This window comes from Perca flavescens, chromosome 16 (genome assembly GCF_004354835.1).
Source record: "Perca flavescens isolate YP-PL-M2 chromosome 16, PFLA_1.0, whole genome shotgun sequence".
NCBI classification, from domain to species: Eukaryota; Metazoa; Chordata; class Actinopteri; order Perciformes; family Percidae; genus Perca; species Perca flavescens.
The window spans coordinates 15,780,408-15,796,253 of record NC_041346.1 but is presented as its reverse complement, the minus strand read 5'-3'; the positions used below and the strand labels follow the sequence as shown (position 1 = coordinate 15,796,253).

Sequence of the window (15,846 nt, the reverse complement as noted above, 5' to 3'; positions counted from 1 at the left end):
GTATCAGAATAACCATTAATATTAGTAGCAGTAGTAGTACTGTAGTACACCGTAAGTAGTTACTGCTACTGTATGATGAAAGATGGAAGACTCTTCTTTGCACGCCGACAGGCAAACAAACACAATGATATATCGCTATGTCAACCAAGGACGAAGCGTAGTGGTGATATAAGAGTTGCATACACCTACTCATTGTAATTATAATAGTAATGTCATACTGGTCTTTGTAGTTGTCTCCTCTTGTATGTGTGTATTTCCTTTGTGTCTTCCCCGACCAGTCAACACATTTCTCGCGAATAGAACTTTATTCTTTATTCTTTATATTCTCACCTTTCCTGTGCTTCACATCTCAACTTCATCTCTGATGTTCCCCCTCTCTTTATTTAAAAGGGGAGTGTGTCTGCTATTTCAATCAGGAGAGACTTCCTTGCAAATATGAAAAGATTTATTGTAAATTACATAACCCAAATATGACATGTACAAAGTCTTTGGAGATTAGACTCCATTGTAACAATATGTTTTAAAGGGGTAGCGAAACCCAGACATATCCCCCGATGGAGTCTAGACACTGGTGGTGGTGATGAAGGAGCACAGGAGACCAAAGGGGGCCAAGGGGGCGGTCAGCTGATGAAGACCCAGGGTACAATGGGGAGGAGGCAGGTCGCACTCTAGTCCTGAAATGACAACTGACAACTGGCAGAATCTGATTGGTTTAACTGAAAAGTGAATGCCTAGCTGAATCTGATTGGTTACTGAAAGTGAATGCCTAGAAACAGCTGACAACTAAGTATGATGTGAAAACGTTATTGAAGTCTTCCTGAAAGAATTTACGCTGAGCTCCATTAGAGGGGAAGGCATACAAGGAAAGCAGGAATTTCTCTGAATTATTAACATGGGACAGATTTAGATTGATGTGTTGAAAAATTGACAAATGGAAACCGAACAAAGGGGTTTCATTCATAAACTTTCATATGTGACAATCTGTATAATCCTTATTTCACTTTAATGTAACATCAAACATTGTCTCAATTTCTGTCAAACAAATTAAAAAATATTTTAGTAGTTTACAGTGTACTGTAAGACCTAAGGGGCCTAAAAACCAATCCAAGTGAATCCATAAGTGCCGTGCTCCAAATGTTATGCTATATGTTACAGTAACTGAATACTGTGACGTGTGTGTGTGTGTGTGTGTGTGTGTGTGTGTGTGTGTGTGTGTGTGTGTGTGTGTGTGCACAATAAAGTTGTTTCTTTCTGTGTCCTTGTCAAATCACTTTTTCTTTCCTGCTCCTTTATTGTCAATCCATTTTTCCTCCCTCTTTCAATGTGTCCCCCCTGATGTCAGCCTATTCCGTAAACCGAATCATAAATAGAGCCCCACTGACATTTCAATTTGCCCCATAACCCTTCATATATATATACACACACACACACACACACACACACACACACACACACATATACACACACCAAGTTCATTGTTGAGCATCAGTTCAGTGGCAGGCCTCTTCTGGGTTTCCAGGGAGACAAGGAAAAGCAATAACTGCACACTTGACCCCTCTGCTCTATTATTGGCCTCTTCACACATACACACACACAGACGCACACACCTCAAATCTAATCTGGGAGAGTAAGCCTCCATGGCGATATGCCTTCATGTTCCCCTGAGGATTGGAGAAAAGGGAGAAGAGAGGAGCTGGAGAGGAGGAAGTTAATAATTTCATCTTGCAGTGACCTGGAGACGATACGATCGATTGTTTGGCCCTTGTAGTCTCCCCACATCACACACACTAATGCAGGAAGGCGGAAACACACTGTACACACACACAGATCATCTCAGTTTCCCATCCTCGCTCCCACTGTCTCTCACAATGTCTTTGCCTCTCTGTCTGTCTGTCTGTCTGTCTGTGTCTCACAGATTCAGCAAAAGTCTAACAACTGACAAACTTTTATTGTGAGGGATGGTGAACAGAGAGAGGAAGATCAACGGTGGGCAAGAGGGAAAAGAGTGTGACTGAGAGAAAGTAGGAGAAAAATATTGAGCCTGAAAGGAAGGGAGAGAGAGATTGAAGGAAGATATTAGGAGGAACGACAGGCCAGCCTTAGCGACCAGGCTGTTTACTGTTTATTTTGGTCTCCGGTCTCATTTCTCCTCATATTGGCAGAGTCTAGATAATTTCCTTTCGCTGTTTATTCCTGTGTGGATTTCTTGTGTTTTGAGGTTATTTGTGTAAGAGTTTGTGTTTGTGTTTGTGTCCCCTGTTTGCCTCGTCTAAGATCATCTATCTGAACTCAATCTTTCCACAATCATCGGTTGTTATGGTGCCGTCACGTAACATCAAGGTCCCAGTGTGGGATTTCCTTTTCTTTCCTACTCAAATAGTTCCTGAGTTGATCAGATATCTGAGCACATACTTTCTTCAAACATTTTGAATTATTGTGCCGAGTTTCTTCTCAGAGTTTTGATTGTGGATTCAACCAATCACCATATCAACTAAGAAGCTTGTATGCTCGTTATCATGATCTCAGACGCACGCAGCTTGAAGATTATTTGTATTTAAATAACCATGAAAATATTCAGTGGAATTTATTTCCATGTTTTACAACCCAGAAGTGCCGTTCTTTGTACAAACAGAAATATGAAGCTTTGAAATCTGAAATCTGATCTCGTTTGTTGTGCGTATGCATGTGTGTCTGTGCGAGTGTGTATTTGGCATTATTATAAGCTATCCTGAGTGACCACACTCAACAGCTGAAGCTAGGTCTCCTCTGTGCATGAGAACAATAAGAGGGTGCTCTTGATGATTTCTGCCTCTTTGTAATCAGGTCAAGGTCGATTGGATTGTTTCTTGTGTGTGTGTGTGTGTGTGTGTGTGTGTGTGTGTGTGTGTGTTTGTGTGTGTGCATACGCCTGTATCAGTGTGTGCATGCTTGTGTGGAAGGCAGCACACAGTGTTGCTTCCCTGCAGTGTTGCCTTCTGTAACACAGGTGTGTGTGTTAGTCTAAATGACGCTCTGCTGTAGCTAGAAACCATACACATTTGCTACAGTATTATACTATTACATTGTTTTCATGCTCTAAACTGAAGTATTAATTCAGCATCTTTTTGTATTGTAAATTCTAAATTATGTAGGTCTATATAAATAGATGTATGCACTCAAGTCCCTATTGAAAATTAGATCCAAATCAGAAGACAAGAATGTACCTAAATAAATAAAAGTTATATATAGACTGATCTATGGTTTATTTACATGTGAATACACTGTGAGCAGTCCCTTGTGTAAACTCACTCCCACTCATGTCTTGTTGTGTTCTTGTGTTTGTTCCACGCAGTTCTCCAAGGAGAAGTACCTGCTGGAGTCTCCTCCTGAGAAACTTCGGAAGGAGCTGGAGGAGGAGCTGAAACTGAGCGCTGCTGACATCAGGAGCCATGGCTGGTACCATGGACACATACCCAGAGAGGTAAACACACACATTATGAAGTACACTGTGGAATCTGTACAACAGAGAACATTGAGTTAGTCATGACACTGGGAGTCCTGAATTGATGTTTGAGGACAGATAGGTACACAGATACTAAATCCATGGTAATAAACCCTGTGTGTATGTGAGGATTTGCTGTTTTTCTTTGTTTCGTATCATTGTAAACTGATCTCTTTGGGTTTTGGTCAGACAAAACAAGACATTTGAAGACTTCACCATAGATTGAGAAATAATATTGGGCATTTTTCTCTCTTTTTCTGACATTTTATAGACTTTACAATCAATTAATAGAGAAAATAATTGGCAGATTGTTTGATACATTGATAATGATGCACTAAAAAAAACTGCACTGTCCTCTGTTTAATGTCATTGTAAATTGAATATCATTGGGGGTATAGACAGAACAAGCTATTTCAATTTGTCGCTCTGGGCAGTCTCATAGGCATTTTTCACAATTTTCTGAAATGTTTAAGACAAATTATTTATTGATTAATTGAAAAAAAGGATGAACAGATCAGTAACCCATTTAAATAATCATTAGTTTCAGCATTGCAGCCCTAGTTTTAAAATGTGTTTTGATTAAATCAAATGTGTGGTGTAATGTTTCCAGAACACACAAAATTTTCATACTTAAAAATAACCAAAACTTAATTTATTACTAGTCTTGACTTCATGTCACAGTCTCTAAGTCCCAGCGCCAGTTCATCAATTATGATTAAATAAGTAAACTCTGAAAAAGAGGTTTTGCTGCTGTGGTTATTTCCCCACATTTAATTATTTCTTTCAAAAAGCCACAATAAAATTAGATAAAAGTACTAACAATAGTATTTTTTGTGTGGGTTGATGTGGTTGTCAACCAATAGTATTAGTTGAGCGATTACTTGGCCAAATTCTCTGGCTTTGAAAGCACAGTTTAAATGCTTTACACACAGAATGACACTGGTTTCTGAATCCCATCATCTGTCACAGCTCAGTAGAAATTGCTTTAGCGTTCAGAAGGAGGAGAAACTCTGCCAAACAGACAGCTGTGTGTGTTGCTTATGTACGCAATTGAGTTTCCCAGCTGGTGACTGAGACACACATACACAGAGACACACACCGGACCTGCACCCACCCACACACTGAATGCACATGTGGAAGGTACTCGTTCAAAGACGCAGCCTCTCGAGCAACCTCTGGTCTCTGTGTCTCTCACACACACACACACACACACACACACACACACACACACACACACACACACACACACACACACACACACACACACACACACACATTCAAATCAGCCATCTGTGAGTCTTTCCTCTTTAAATTTACATAAAATATTCATGTATTCATGGTTTGTCCCAGTGGAAACTTGGGGAAACCCTGAGCCCCCTGGTTACCTTCACAATACTTAGTGACTACACTTCACACACTGTACATACTATCCTTTCTTCATGCTCATTTTTTCCTTCCGTTCTTCCCTTTAAAGTGAAGACTTCCAGTATGTGCACACGTCATGAGTGTATGGACCAATGTGGCTTTCCTTTTTAGTCATATTATTTTATATGTTTTATTCCAAAGTGTTGGTGTAAAAAATGATATATTCTTAAATGCGGTGAGATGTCAGTTTAAAAAAAGCTAAATAAAAGACAACAGATGTATTTTTAGTAATTGGAGAGATAAGAGGAATGTGCACTTGGTTTAAGCTTTTGATATGTGTATATACTGCCTCCTGCTGGTCTCTGAAGCACTGTTTACCCTGTGCTGTGCTGTGCTGCATTGCATATTTCATGCATTGTTTCCTGTGTTGAGTGAATTTGAAGCATCACTCCTTCAGCCTTCATCAGCAGTCTCTTTGCAGGTACTTTTGAAGGGAATTACGGCTCAGTTTGAAATATGTTTCTCTTTCCCTACATGACTACTATATCAATATTTGCGATCTCTTCTCATAGACACCAGAGATACTTCTGTAGTGTTTGGTATCAGCAATATGTACAGCCTGAGGCTGCTCCATTGACCATAAATGGGAGAATGGGAAAATGCTTTTTTCTGGGTTGTTTGTTTTGTTAATAAGTTCAAAATAACAAATTTTTACAATAGAGCTGAACTCGATAAAATTCATTCCGACCACTGTCGCTGGCATTTTATCCATCATTGCCAATTCAAACTGTGCGTAGTAGCAGGGAGAGAGATAGTTGTGTTTGTTTAGAGAAACACACTGTCCTAAGGCATTGTTATAAATAATCATGATTCTCTAAATTCAATTATTAAATTATTCAACAGTCAACTTGTCAGACACAAAATATTCACACACATACTGTAGCTTGGTAAGCCAAGTTTGCTTCCAGCTCTTTAAGATTAGAGCCTTTTGTCTGGTTTTTACAAACAAAAAAAACCCATATACATATTTTCTGTCTAGGTGTCAGAGACTCTGGTTGTACGTAATGGGGATTTCCTCGTGCGTGACTCTCTGACCAGTGTGGGTGACTATGTACTGACCTGTCGATGGGATAATGAGGTGCTGCACTTCAAAATCAGCAAAGTCCTGGTCAAATCCAATGAGACCAAGGTACGTATTAAATCTCTTACTGGTTGGCTCAAATCACTCAGAAAGTTACTCCTCGTCTGGGTGGGAGCAGGGAGAGCACAGGTGTAACTAATAACATTAGCGGCGGCTCTGTTCCATTTAGGTGTCTCAGCCAGTGCTTTGTTGGTGAGTCAGCATGCATAACACCAGAGTCCAGGCATTAGAAAAGCCAATTGATAATGTTATTAGTCACACCTGTGTTTGACCTGTAATATTGACTGTGTGAAATGTGTATTGAGTCTTAACTACAGTCTTTACTGGCCTTTATAGACATGGCAGTGTTGCCCATAGCCTCCTCCTCTCGCCTCCCTTCCATCATACTTGAGTAGAGTGCTTGTTTTTTCTTTTTTTTTCAAAGACCACTTTTTGGGCTTTTCCGCCTCTACTTGATATGACAGCTATGTGAGAAAGGGGAGAGAGAGGGGGAAGACATGCAGGAAACCGTCACAGGTTGGACCCGAACCCCAGACCTCTGCATCGAGGCACAAACCCCTCAGCACATGTGCGCCTGTTCCACCAACTGAGCCAACCCGGCCACGAGTAGAGTGCATTTTTAGCGTTATTATTTATTCCTGGGTTTGGCAAGTCAAGATCCATCCTCCATTTGAAGAGGCCTATTTTCTCTTGTTGCTCCTAATGATGGAAATAGTTACATTGGGCAGACTATTTTGGCGCAGGTGTGCCTCGTTGACCAGCTGTGCCTGCTCCAAATTTCAAATCCCACCCTGCTTGCTGATTTCTGTTTTCAATTTATAATGCACAAAGCAGTTATTAAATGATTCCGCACTGAGTAAATGGGTTTTAAGCACTGTAGAAATAATACAATTCAAAAGGAACAGCAGCATTTTGTGCTCCCCACTAAAAGAATTACAAAACATAGAGGCTGGGCTTCCTTTTCTGAGTGATATTTGAGTGAAGAGAGAACACAGATACTCCGGTTTTCTTCCCTTCAACATGTCCATGGTGCAACTAATTACAGCAGGTATACCAAAAAACACAAAGCTGTTATATGAAATTATCCTCAGGTGCAGTATATGTTGGAGTCCGACAGCTTCGACTCGGTCCAGGAGCTTGTGAGGTTTTACGTGGGCCAGCGCAAACTGGTCTCCCAGTCCAGCGGAGTCCACATCTACTGTCCAGTCAGCAGGACGCTCCCCCTGCGCTACCTGGAGGCCACCTTTGCTCTGGCCTGCAGCAAGCAAGGCTCCGCCTACTCACCGTCCAGTCAGAGGGGAGCGTACATCAAGAGACGGAGCGTCACCATGACCGATGGGCTGACGACTGAGAAGATGATACCTCACAGGTGAGCCGGGAGAACGAGGAGTGTTTGTGTTTTTTAAGTGGCAGAGATGCAACAGCTGAGCAGCCAATAATAAAACCCTGAAAGTTTTTTTTCTTCCTATTTCATTCTTTCATTCTTGCTTTATGTTATATATGTGATCAGTGACTCAGACAGTCCCAGTCCAGTTAAGACACCAGTGGCACCACCAGAACCAGAGCCGGAACTTGGGCCCAACTGCAGGTTGTGTGTGTGTGTGTGTGTGTGTGTGTGTGTGTGTGTGTGTGTGTGTGTGTGTGTGTGTGTGTGTGTGTGTGTGTGTGTGTGTGTGTGTGTGTGTGTGTGTGTGTGTGTGTGTGTGTGTGTGTGTGTGTGTGTGTGTGTGTGTGTGTGTGTGTGTGTGTGTGTGTGTAAGTAACTAGTGTTGTGTTTGAGCACTAAATTAGAGCACCTTTCCTCCCACAGTCCTGCAATTCCCTCACTTCACAAACACCATTAGCACCTCCTCTAGTAATGAGCATCAAGTCCTGTTAGTTTCCTCAGAGTGAAGTTGCAGAATGAATTGTTCACTTGGCCACTTCTGCACTGGATCTCTCAAGTTTCAAACAGACCTAGACTGTTTAAAACTTGAACCTACAAAGAAGGAGCAGACAAATATGTTGTGTACAGTGGAAATACATTTTAGCCTATGGAAGGGAGTTGAGAAAGCCTTTAAAGAATGGGGCCAATGCCAATTACACACTGGGCTTTAGAAGGCAAAGATGATACACATTGATAAACAAAGTGATTATGCACCTTTTAAACATTAGTTTTAAAGTGCAGTTAATATTTTCCAAAGAAGCCACACTGCTACTTTCTCTGCTCCTGCTTTAAAGTCCTAAACATGGTTTTATTGCCTAAATAACACATGAGTGTGTCATGAAGTAGAATAATTGTCTTCAAGGTTGCACCAACTAAAATATTTCCCTCTTTTCTCATCTTAAAATAATTAGCATTTGCTTCTGTAAGGACACCATTCCTGTCATCTAAAACTGATAAATGTGACACCCTGAACTGCACTGCTTTGTGAGGTTCCCTTCAGTTTCTTGACGGCTTTTAAATCCATACCCAAGATTGTTAATATCGTAAAAATCCTGTGTTTGCAGCCCGTCGACAATCCACCACCATAAGGACGCGATGCGGAACTGTGCGATGAGCATGGACCAGATTCAGGAGTTTCGCTGCCCCTTGTCACCTGTTGAGGAAACCCCACTGAGTCCTGCATATAGTGCTAGTAAGAGCCAGAGACACAGACCTCAGACACATAAATAAAAAGTAAAAGCTCAGCCCCTCACATTTACAATGACAATCTTCACTCTTTCTACAGTCACCAGGCAGAGAGCCCACTCAGGCGGGCGGGTCCTGGCTGTCGTCCCACCCTCCCCTGTGATGCGTCGTTCCAGCGACCCTCAGGTCAGCCCCTCAGCCAGTAACAACCCGCCAGAGCATCCCGCGCATACCTCTCACTCGGCACACTCCACACCCGCCCATCATCCCAGCTACCAATCACATTGCTCAGATACAGCAGGGAGCTACTGTGACCTCAGACCTTGCCCTGCTGGGCCCCCTAAACCTCCAACTAAGAGCTACGTGGAGCGATTGCGAGTGGAAGAAGGGAGGGAGGACGTAGCAAGGGAGGAAGGAGAGGGGATGTTCAGCGCCCCACAAGTGGAGACTGCGTCCTCGTTTAGGCCATCCAGGTATGAGATGCGCGCGCACACACACACACACACACACGCAGGATTATGCTTCCAAACTTGCACTTCATGGTGTTTCCAAAAGATACCTAACCTCTCTTTAAACTTGAAGTTAGGAAGCGCAGCAAAGACTTATTATGCAAAACCATGCTGTTAGAAAGTTGCTAAAAACAGTACACAACAGCTTGCTATTTCCATCAACTGTGGAAGTCACTTCTGCGTGAATCTCTTTGAGTTAAAAATGACATTACATGGAGAAAATCTGGATAACAGTGAATTAAATTTGCTAAGACTTAATGTGCATTTAATAAATAGTTGTCATGCCCATGGGAAGAAGAGTAGCTACAGAAATATGTCCAAACATTTGGCCTTCCTTTATGTTAAGTTACTGTATTATGTCAAGTTACTTTATGGCTGGCCTTTTGGCTGAGTCAGTTTGGCGGGCTCAGTAAAAAGAGAAAATTCCACTGAACTGATGATCAAGACTGCTGAAGGGAGCTAAAAAGAAACAGACACAGTTAGAGCTCATCACTGCAGCAGGATTAATTTAAGTTGGTTTGTTCAAAGGTCAATACACCTGCTGACATTTTGCCATAAAGGGCAAAAATATGGGAGTGAGGCATTTTCGACCAGGCACTGCAGTACAGCTGTGAGTGAGCAGAGAATGGAAAATAGACTTGAGTAAACAGCTGATAATTCTGTGGGAAATAGCCTGAGGGCAGACATGTGCTGTGGTCAGAGACACAGCAGATGAGGCTTGTCACAAGAAAATGGTCAGGTACACTGACTCGGCAGCAGCTTTGGACATCTGAAGCGTCCTGTGTGAAATTTTGGTGCCGGGGGATTATTGTTGGTGTTAACAGTACTGGGGAAATTGGAAGTTAAGGCAATACAATTTATGTTAAAGGGCACCAGTGTGAGCAAGTGACTGACTTGCTGGCATGACTAAGACACAATGTCACTAATGTTAGCTATTGTTGAGTGACACATAGTGTAGAAAATACTGTATACTGTGTATTTGGTTTGGTTTGCATATGTCAGTTTATGTCCAGAGGCCTCTTCTCCTGCGCTCCTCGCCATTGCTCATGTCTCTGTCCTTGTTCAGTATTTTCTAATATGGTGTAATCGCTCCTGTGCAGGTACGAGTCTTGCCTTATGCCAGCTGAGAATAAGCCTCTAGAGATGTCTGTGCTGAAGAGAGTCAAAGAGCTGCTGGCTGAGGTGGATGCAAGGACTGCAGCTAAACACATCACCATGGTGGACTGCACGGTATGCACAAATGCATGCAGGTGACATGCAAGCACAGATGCATACAAAAGCACACATGCTGACTTGCATATTCACATACAGTAAATGCATAAAGACACCCAATGTGAACACCAATATGTATGCATGTATGCACACAAACATCACACCACACATACAACTGATCTATTTTTTAACTCTTGTACAGGTGGCTAGAATATTAGGTGTAACGTCAGACATGCAAAGGATGATGGGAGTGTCCTCAGGGTTGGAGTTACTGACACTACCACATGGACACCAGCTACGACTTGACCTACTGGAGAGGTACAACCGCAACTCCTACATTAATTCAGCTATTGATTATCTGGACACTTCTGTTCTTCTCCTCCATCTCTTCTCTTCTTTTCCCTGTGTTCTTATCTTGTAACACACTACAGCCTGCCACAATGTTAAATTCCGGAGTTGCTTTTAAAAGGCGTTGACTCAACAACCTCTGTTTCCCTATCAGCAGCGGTAATTAACTTTTATTGATGCATCTTATTGAATAGCGCCTTCTTTTCTCAGGTTTTATACCATGTCTATCATGATGGCGGTGGACCTGCTGGGTTGTACAGGAAGCACAGAGGAGAGGGCGGCCCTGCTCCACAAGACCATCCAATTGGCAGCAGAGTTGAAAAGCAACCTGGGCAACATGTTTGGCTTTGCTGCTGTGATGAGAGCGCTGGAGCTGCCACAAGTAAGAGATATATATAGAAAGAGAAAAAAGTCCCCATCATAAGCACAAAAACTCCAAGGGTTTCCGAAAAAATAATGCATTCTTAAAAATGTTGTTACGTCACTCATTGTTACAGATTTCGCGCCTGGAGCAGACGTGGATAACGTTACGCCAGAGACACACAGAGGGCGCTATTCTTTATGAGAAGAAGCTCAAACCTTTCATGAAGAATATGAACGATGGCAAAGGTGAGATCATAGATTACATAGTTGCTATGTGTTTCATACATGCACGTATTTATTTACAACTCTGAACTGAAAACTCTCCTCCTGCGTACAGAGTTGAATGCCCTGTCCAACACCTCCCTCCCCCACATCATTCCCGTCCTCTCCTTATTGGAGCGGGGTATGGCTGTAGGGGAGGCGCTGGAGCCCTGGGAGAGTGCAGAGGTTGGCGTAGACGTGGTCATGTACCACCTAGAGGCAGCTCGTACCATTGCACATCACGGGGGGATCTATAGAACCAACACTGAGACCAAACTGCAGGGTAAGGCACAGCGTGACCTGAGACAGCATGTGTTTGTTTTTAGTCTCTATGTACGGCAATGGTTTGTCTGTTGGTCAGCCGTGCATTTGGGCCATCCACCACTTTTGTACAGACTGAAAAATGTCAACAACTATTGGATGGATTGCCATTTTGTACAGACATTCATGGTTCCCAGATGATGAATCCTAATGATTTTAGTGATCCCCTGACTTTTCCTCTACAGTAAGATTTCTCAACAACTATTGGATGGATTGCCTTGATATTTGGTACACACATTCATGTTCCCCTCAGGATGAATTGTAATAACTTTGGTAATTAAAATGTTATATGCCCAATAATTGAGTTTATGACCAAATACATCCAAAACTAATGACATTCCCATCAGCCTCAGCTGTACTTTGGGTTTAAAGGTTCAGTGGGTAACTTAAAAAAAAACAATGTTTTGTCATATTTGCTGAAACTGTCACTAAATCCTGACAGTAGGACATGGTTAGCAAATCATGTTCCTCTGCCTCCCCCAATGCTCCTAATGGCATTTGCAAGTTTCCACCGACAACAATCAGAGCCAAGGAGTCTCTAACAGTGTCAATCAATTGCACCTGACTGCAGTACGCAGATCGGGGTTGGGCCAAATGTGGGCGGAGCTAAACGTTTGACTCTGTGGGTGCTCCATCTGGTGGCGGACATCAGGCAGCACATTGTCAAACGTCAAACGTCAATGCAACACCTTTATAATATAATATATATTATATATAGATTATAATAAATAATGATATTTGAATTGTAAAAAGGAAAAAAGAATGGGGTTGGGTTTAGGAAAAGAAGAACGGGGAAAGCAAACATGACTCCCGGGAAATGAGCCCTGGTCTCTGGGGAACGCCAGACAACAACTGACGGTTGTTAAGGCAGAGGCGGAGTGGCAATCGGGAAAGTCTGGACGAACTAACCTGCCGGCTGGCTGCCCGCAAACGGACGCTGGCTGCCCGCGGACGGACACTGCCTGCCGGCCGGTGGTCTACAAAATTTCCCGGTAGATGTTTTGGTTCCACTCCGCCGCTGGGTTAAGGAAAAGGATAACTGGGAAAGCAAACGTAATTCGCGGGAAACGAGCCCATGTCTCTGGGGGACGCCAAAGTCCTGTGTTTTCCCCTCAGACCAATTGCCAGAGTGATAGAGAAATGGCTCTGCCAATTGCTATTTGGCAAGTGGGCAGAGTCAAATGTTTAGCTCCACCCACATTGAGCCACTCCTCGATCTGCGTACTGCAGTCAGGGCTTACTCGTGTTAATGACTGCTCATGAACTCCAGACACAACTGTAAAACTAGGCTGCACTGATCAAAATGAATCACGATTCTGTTACTGCATTGCCTATTTCTTACCTCAAATGTTTTCAGAAATTTATTTCACTGTTTAGCTGTAAAAATTTTAAAATGAAAAAAATCAAGCTGTATGACCACTTTTGGCCAGCAATGGCTGAAGCGGTAGAGCGTCAAGGTTGATGGTCCTGTTTGCATGTAAAAAGTGTCCTTGAGCACTGAACCCCAGATTGCTCCTGATGGGCAGGCCAGCTCCACCACGTTCTGTGTATGAATATGTGTGTATGTGTGTGTGTGTGTGAATAGGTGAATGAGTAAGGTAGAAAGGCGCTATATAAATGCAGTCCATTTACCAAGTCGAGCCAAAACTAAGAACCGCTCACCGGCTGGACAAAAAAAGTAAATTGTCTCACCACCCCTTTTCCCCTAATACTGTTTGCTTTAAGTTCAATAATACAATCAACAGTGTTAATTATTTCATCTACACCAAAGATATTATGAACAGATGTTCTCAGCACAGCGTCTTGTGTTCTTGTGGGACAGCTAGTATTGTGTTACATCTCATGCTGTTAATAATGCAAGTGTGTGTGTGGTTACTGTGTTAACTGTATTGATCCCTAATGCATCCCCAATGGGTTTCAGTTTGAGGCCATTACTGCTTTATTACTCACATCTCTGTTTCCTGTTATATCTTGCCATCTATCAGCCTCAGTCTGCTCCCCTCATCAACATTTCTATGAGCCAAAGTTGAGATGCTTACTTCATACAGTTGTAGAAATTGGTTCTTCAGCTCAAGATGTTTGCTATCTTTAGTTCATCTTAAGGGTAAGGTTAGGGAGTTTGAATTATTTAATTGAGCATTCAATCATGAAAGTTCATTCTTTACCTTGGTAGCAGTATGTGAGGTCCAAAAGTCGTTCACATGATAATAAGTGGTCATACATAAGGGAGAAGAGTGCTGATGAAGGTCATGAGATATGGTTGAAGGGATAGTAAGTGGACCTTTTGAGTTAAAATCATTTTGCTAGACAAAATGATGATAGATTTGGGTTTTCAGTACTTTTGTTAATTATTCAAATTTACTTTTTAATATAATTTTCTTTCAATTGTGACTTAGTTTCCTCCTTTTTTTCTTTCAGCAGTAGTTTTCTTTTAATTATTTAGTTCCTTATTTGTTACAGTATTATTTATATTGTAATATTGCAAGTGCTTTCAATTAAAACATGTTTTTAATTCTAAATAGAACAGAGACTTTAAGTTAGTAACGTTCATTTTATTAGTTGACAAAATCAGTTCAGTTTTAGTTTTTTCCACAGCCTTGTTTTTTATTTTATCATGCAATTATGGGATTTATATAAACTTTTTTGTTTTTGTTTTCCATGGTTATCATGAATACAATGTTGTCTACCAAGAGTAACCCCTACGCCTCTCCTCTGCAGGATTCCAGGAGCGAGCAGAAATACACGAGATCTTCCAGACAGAGTTTCAGATGCGTCTCCTGTGGGGCAGCCGCGGCTCTGAGGGCAGCCAATCAGAGCGTTACGAGAAGTTCGACAAGGTCCTCACCGCTCTGTCACACAAGCTTGAGCCTCCTGTGCGCCATAGCGAGCTATAGCACCTGCCCTAACACCCAACATCGCCAAACCCCCCCCCCATCTGTACTCACCACTCATTGTGGTATGGTCTTGTTTTGCATCGCAAAGGATGACGTGGAAGAGTCCAGCGCAAACACTGGGAGGGGGGAGAGTGAATGAAGAGGCAGCTAACAGAGCATGTGCAGTGAGCAATATTGAAAAGAGGGTCTCACTTATAACGTGTGTTGCACTCACTGTGGACTTCTCCTTCTGGTCCTCCCTGTGGACTTCCTCACTTATCGTAAAATATTTAAATGGCGTCTGAGAGGAGACAAGCTAAGTGGAAAAGAAGATGGGGGAGATGGGTGACCAGCTCCTCTGCCTGGTACAAACCGTAATGTGTACGGTGTGTCCTGAGGGCCAAACAGAGCTGCAGAGTTTTGCTTTGCTCCAATAAAACACAGACTCTCTCTTATTTCAAACTGCTGTCACACAATGTAGCAGAAATGCTAACAATAACTTGCATAGCTCATAATAGATGTTTTGTCTGTGTGTATGAGTGTGGGTCTGTACGCGTGCGTATGTATGTATGTTTACATTCCTTGAGTCCTTTTTTTTGCTTATTTATTTTGCTATGATCAACGGATATCTAAACATCATGGACATTGCTTCACCAAACTCATGAGAACGTTCTGAGGGAACCATGTTCATAAAACCTCATTAAATATGTATAAAGCAGCATTGACTCCCTTAAAAAAATTTATCAGGCATGCATTAATAAACGTATCCGAAATAATACATTTGCAGACATCATGCATCAACTTCAATGTGAGAGTTTTGCGAATTGTTAAAAATGTTAAGAGGACAAGTCAACGTCCCTCTGTTGTAGCTGTTTGACTAATACATTTGATATTGCGTGTCTTGTACACATAATTTAGTTTAAAATGGCACTAACAGACAGAGGACAAATGGGATCTTTAAATTTAGTTCAAGCAATGTTCACTTAGTATATAAACATTTATGAGCATACGTTGGTATGACTGAAGCTTTAGTTTAAAAAGTTGCAGAAATAATTACAATGATTGATGCATGCAGCTATAAATGTTATACCAAGTAAAATCTTGCTTTTAACTGCCAATTAAAATACAACGTGTCAAACTTGACAATATACAGATGATACAGTGAACATCTTTCAGGTCTGTGGATAATCTCGAATGATACCAAACAGACAGAGAAATCTGTTATCTTTCATCTTTTTCCAGTTTTAAAACCAATGAATTATAAAGGAAGTTCCCAAACTAAGTCCAATAATAACATGTTGACAGCAGCCCTGCTACAGAGAATGTCATTTGGTTGTATGTTTTGAGTTTGTGTTTCAGCA

General features: G+C 41.8%; 1 protein-coding gene and 1 long non-coding RNA gene across 5 annotated transcripts in view; one reads left to right on the top strand and one right to left on the bottom strand.

Annotated features, from left to right (window-relative positions):
- Positions 1–14,940, top strand: part of sh2d3ca (SH2 domain containing 3Ca) — a 49,674-nt gene extending 34,734 nt beyond the window's left edge. For 3 of the 4 annotated variants that reach the window (XM_028602153.1, XM_028602156.1, XM_028602155.1), the window contains 12 exons: positions 3,332–3,460; positions 5,886–6,035; positions 7,079–7,356; positions 7,498–7,575; positions 8,478–8,605; positions 8,699–9,071; positions 10,208–10,337; positions 10,522–10,637; positions 10,878–11,049; positions 11,165–11,276; positions 11,368–11,574; positions 14,331–14,940. In XM_028602153.1, the coding sequence (XP_028457954.1) occupies positions 3,332–3,460; positions 5,886–6,035; positions 7,079–7,356; positions 7,498–7,575; positions 8,478–8,605; positions 8,699–9,071; positions 10,208–10,337; positions 10,522–10,637; positions 10,878–11,049; positions 11,165–11,276; positions 11,368–11,574; positions 14,331–14,506 (2,049 nt within the window). In that variant the 3' untranslated portion in view covers positions 14,507–14,940. The remainder of the gene's footprint in view (positions 1–3,331; positions 3,461–5,885; positions 6,036–7,078; positions 7,357–7,497; positions 7,576–8,477; positions 8,606–8,698; positions 9,072–10,207; positions 10,338–10,521; positions 10,638–10,877; positions 11,050–11,164; positions 11,277–11,367; positions 11,575–14,330) is intronic. The other variant, XM_028602154.1, reaches the window with a different exon arrangement.
- LOC114571276 (uncharacterized) lies at positions 537–6,173 on the bottom strand. Its single transcript, XR_003694629.1, has 3 exons — positions 5,966–6,173; positions 3,350–3,494; positions 537–674 (listed from the first exon to the last, which is right to left on the bottom strand). It is a non-coding gene; the product is annotated as an uncharacterized LOC114571276 (long non-coding RNA).
- Positions 14,941–15,846: the final 906 nt, after the last annotated feature.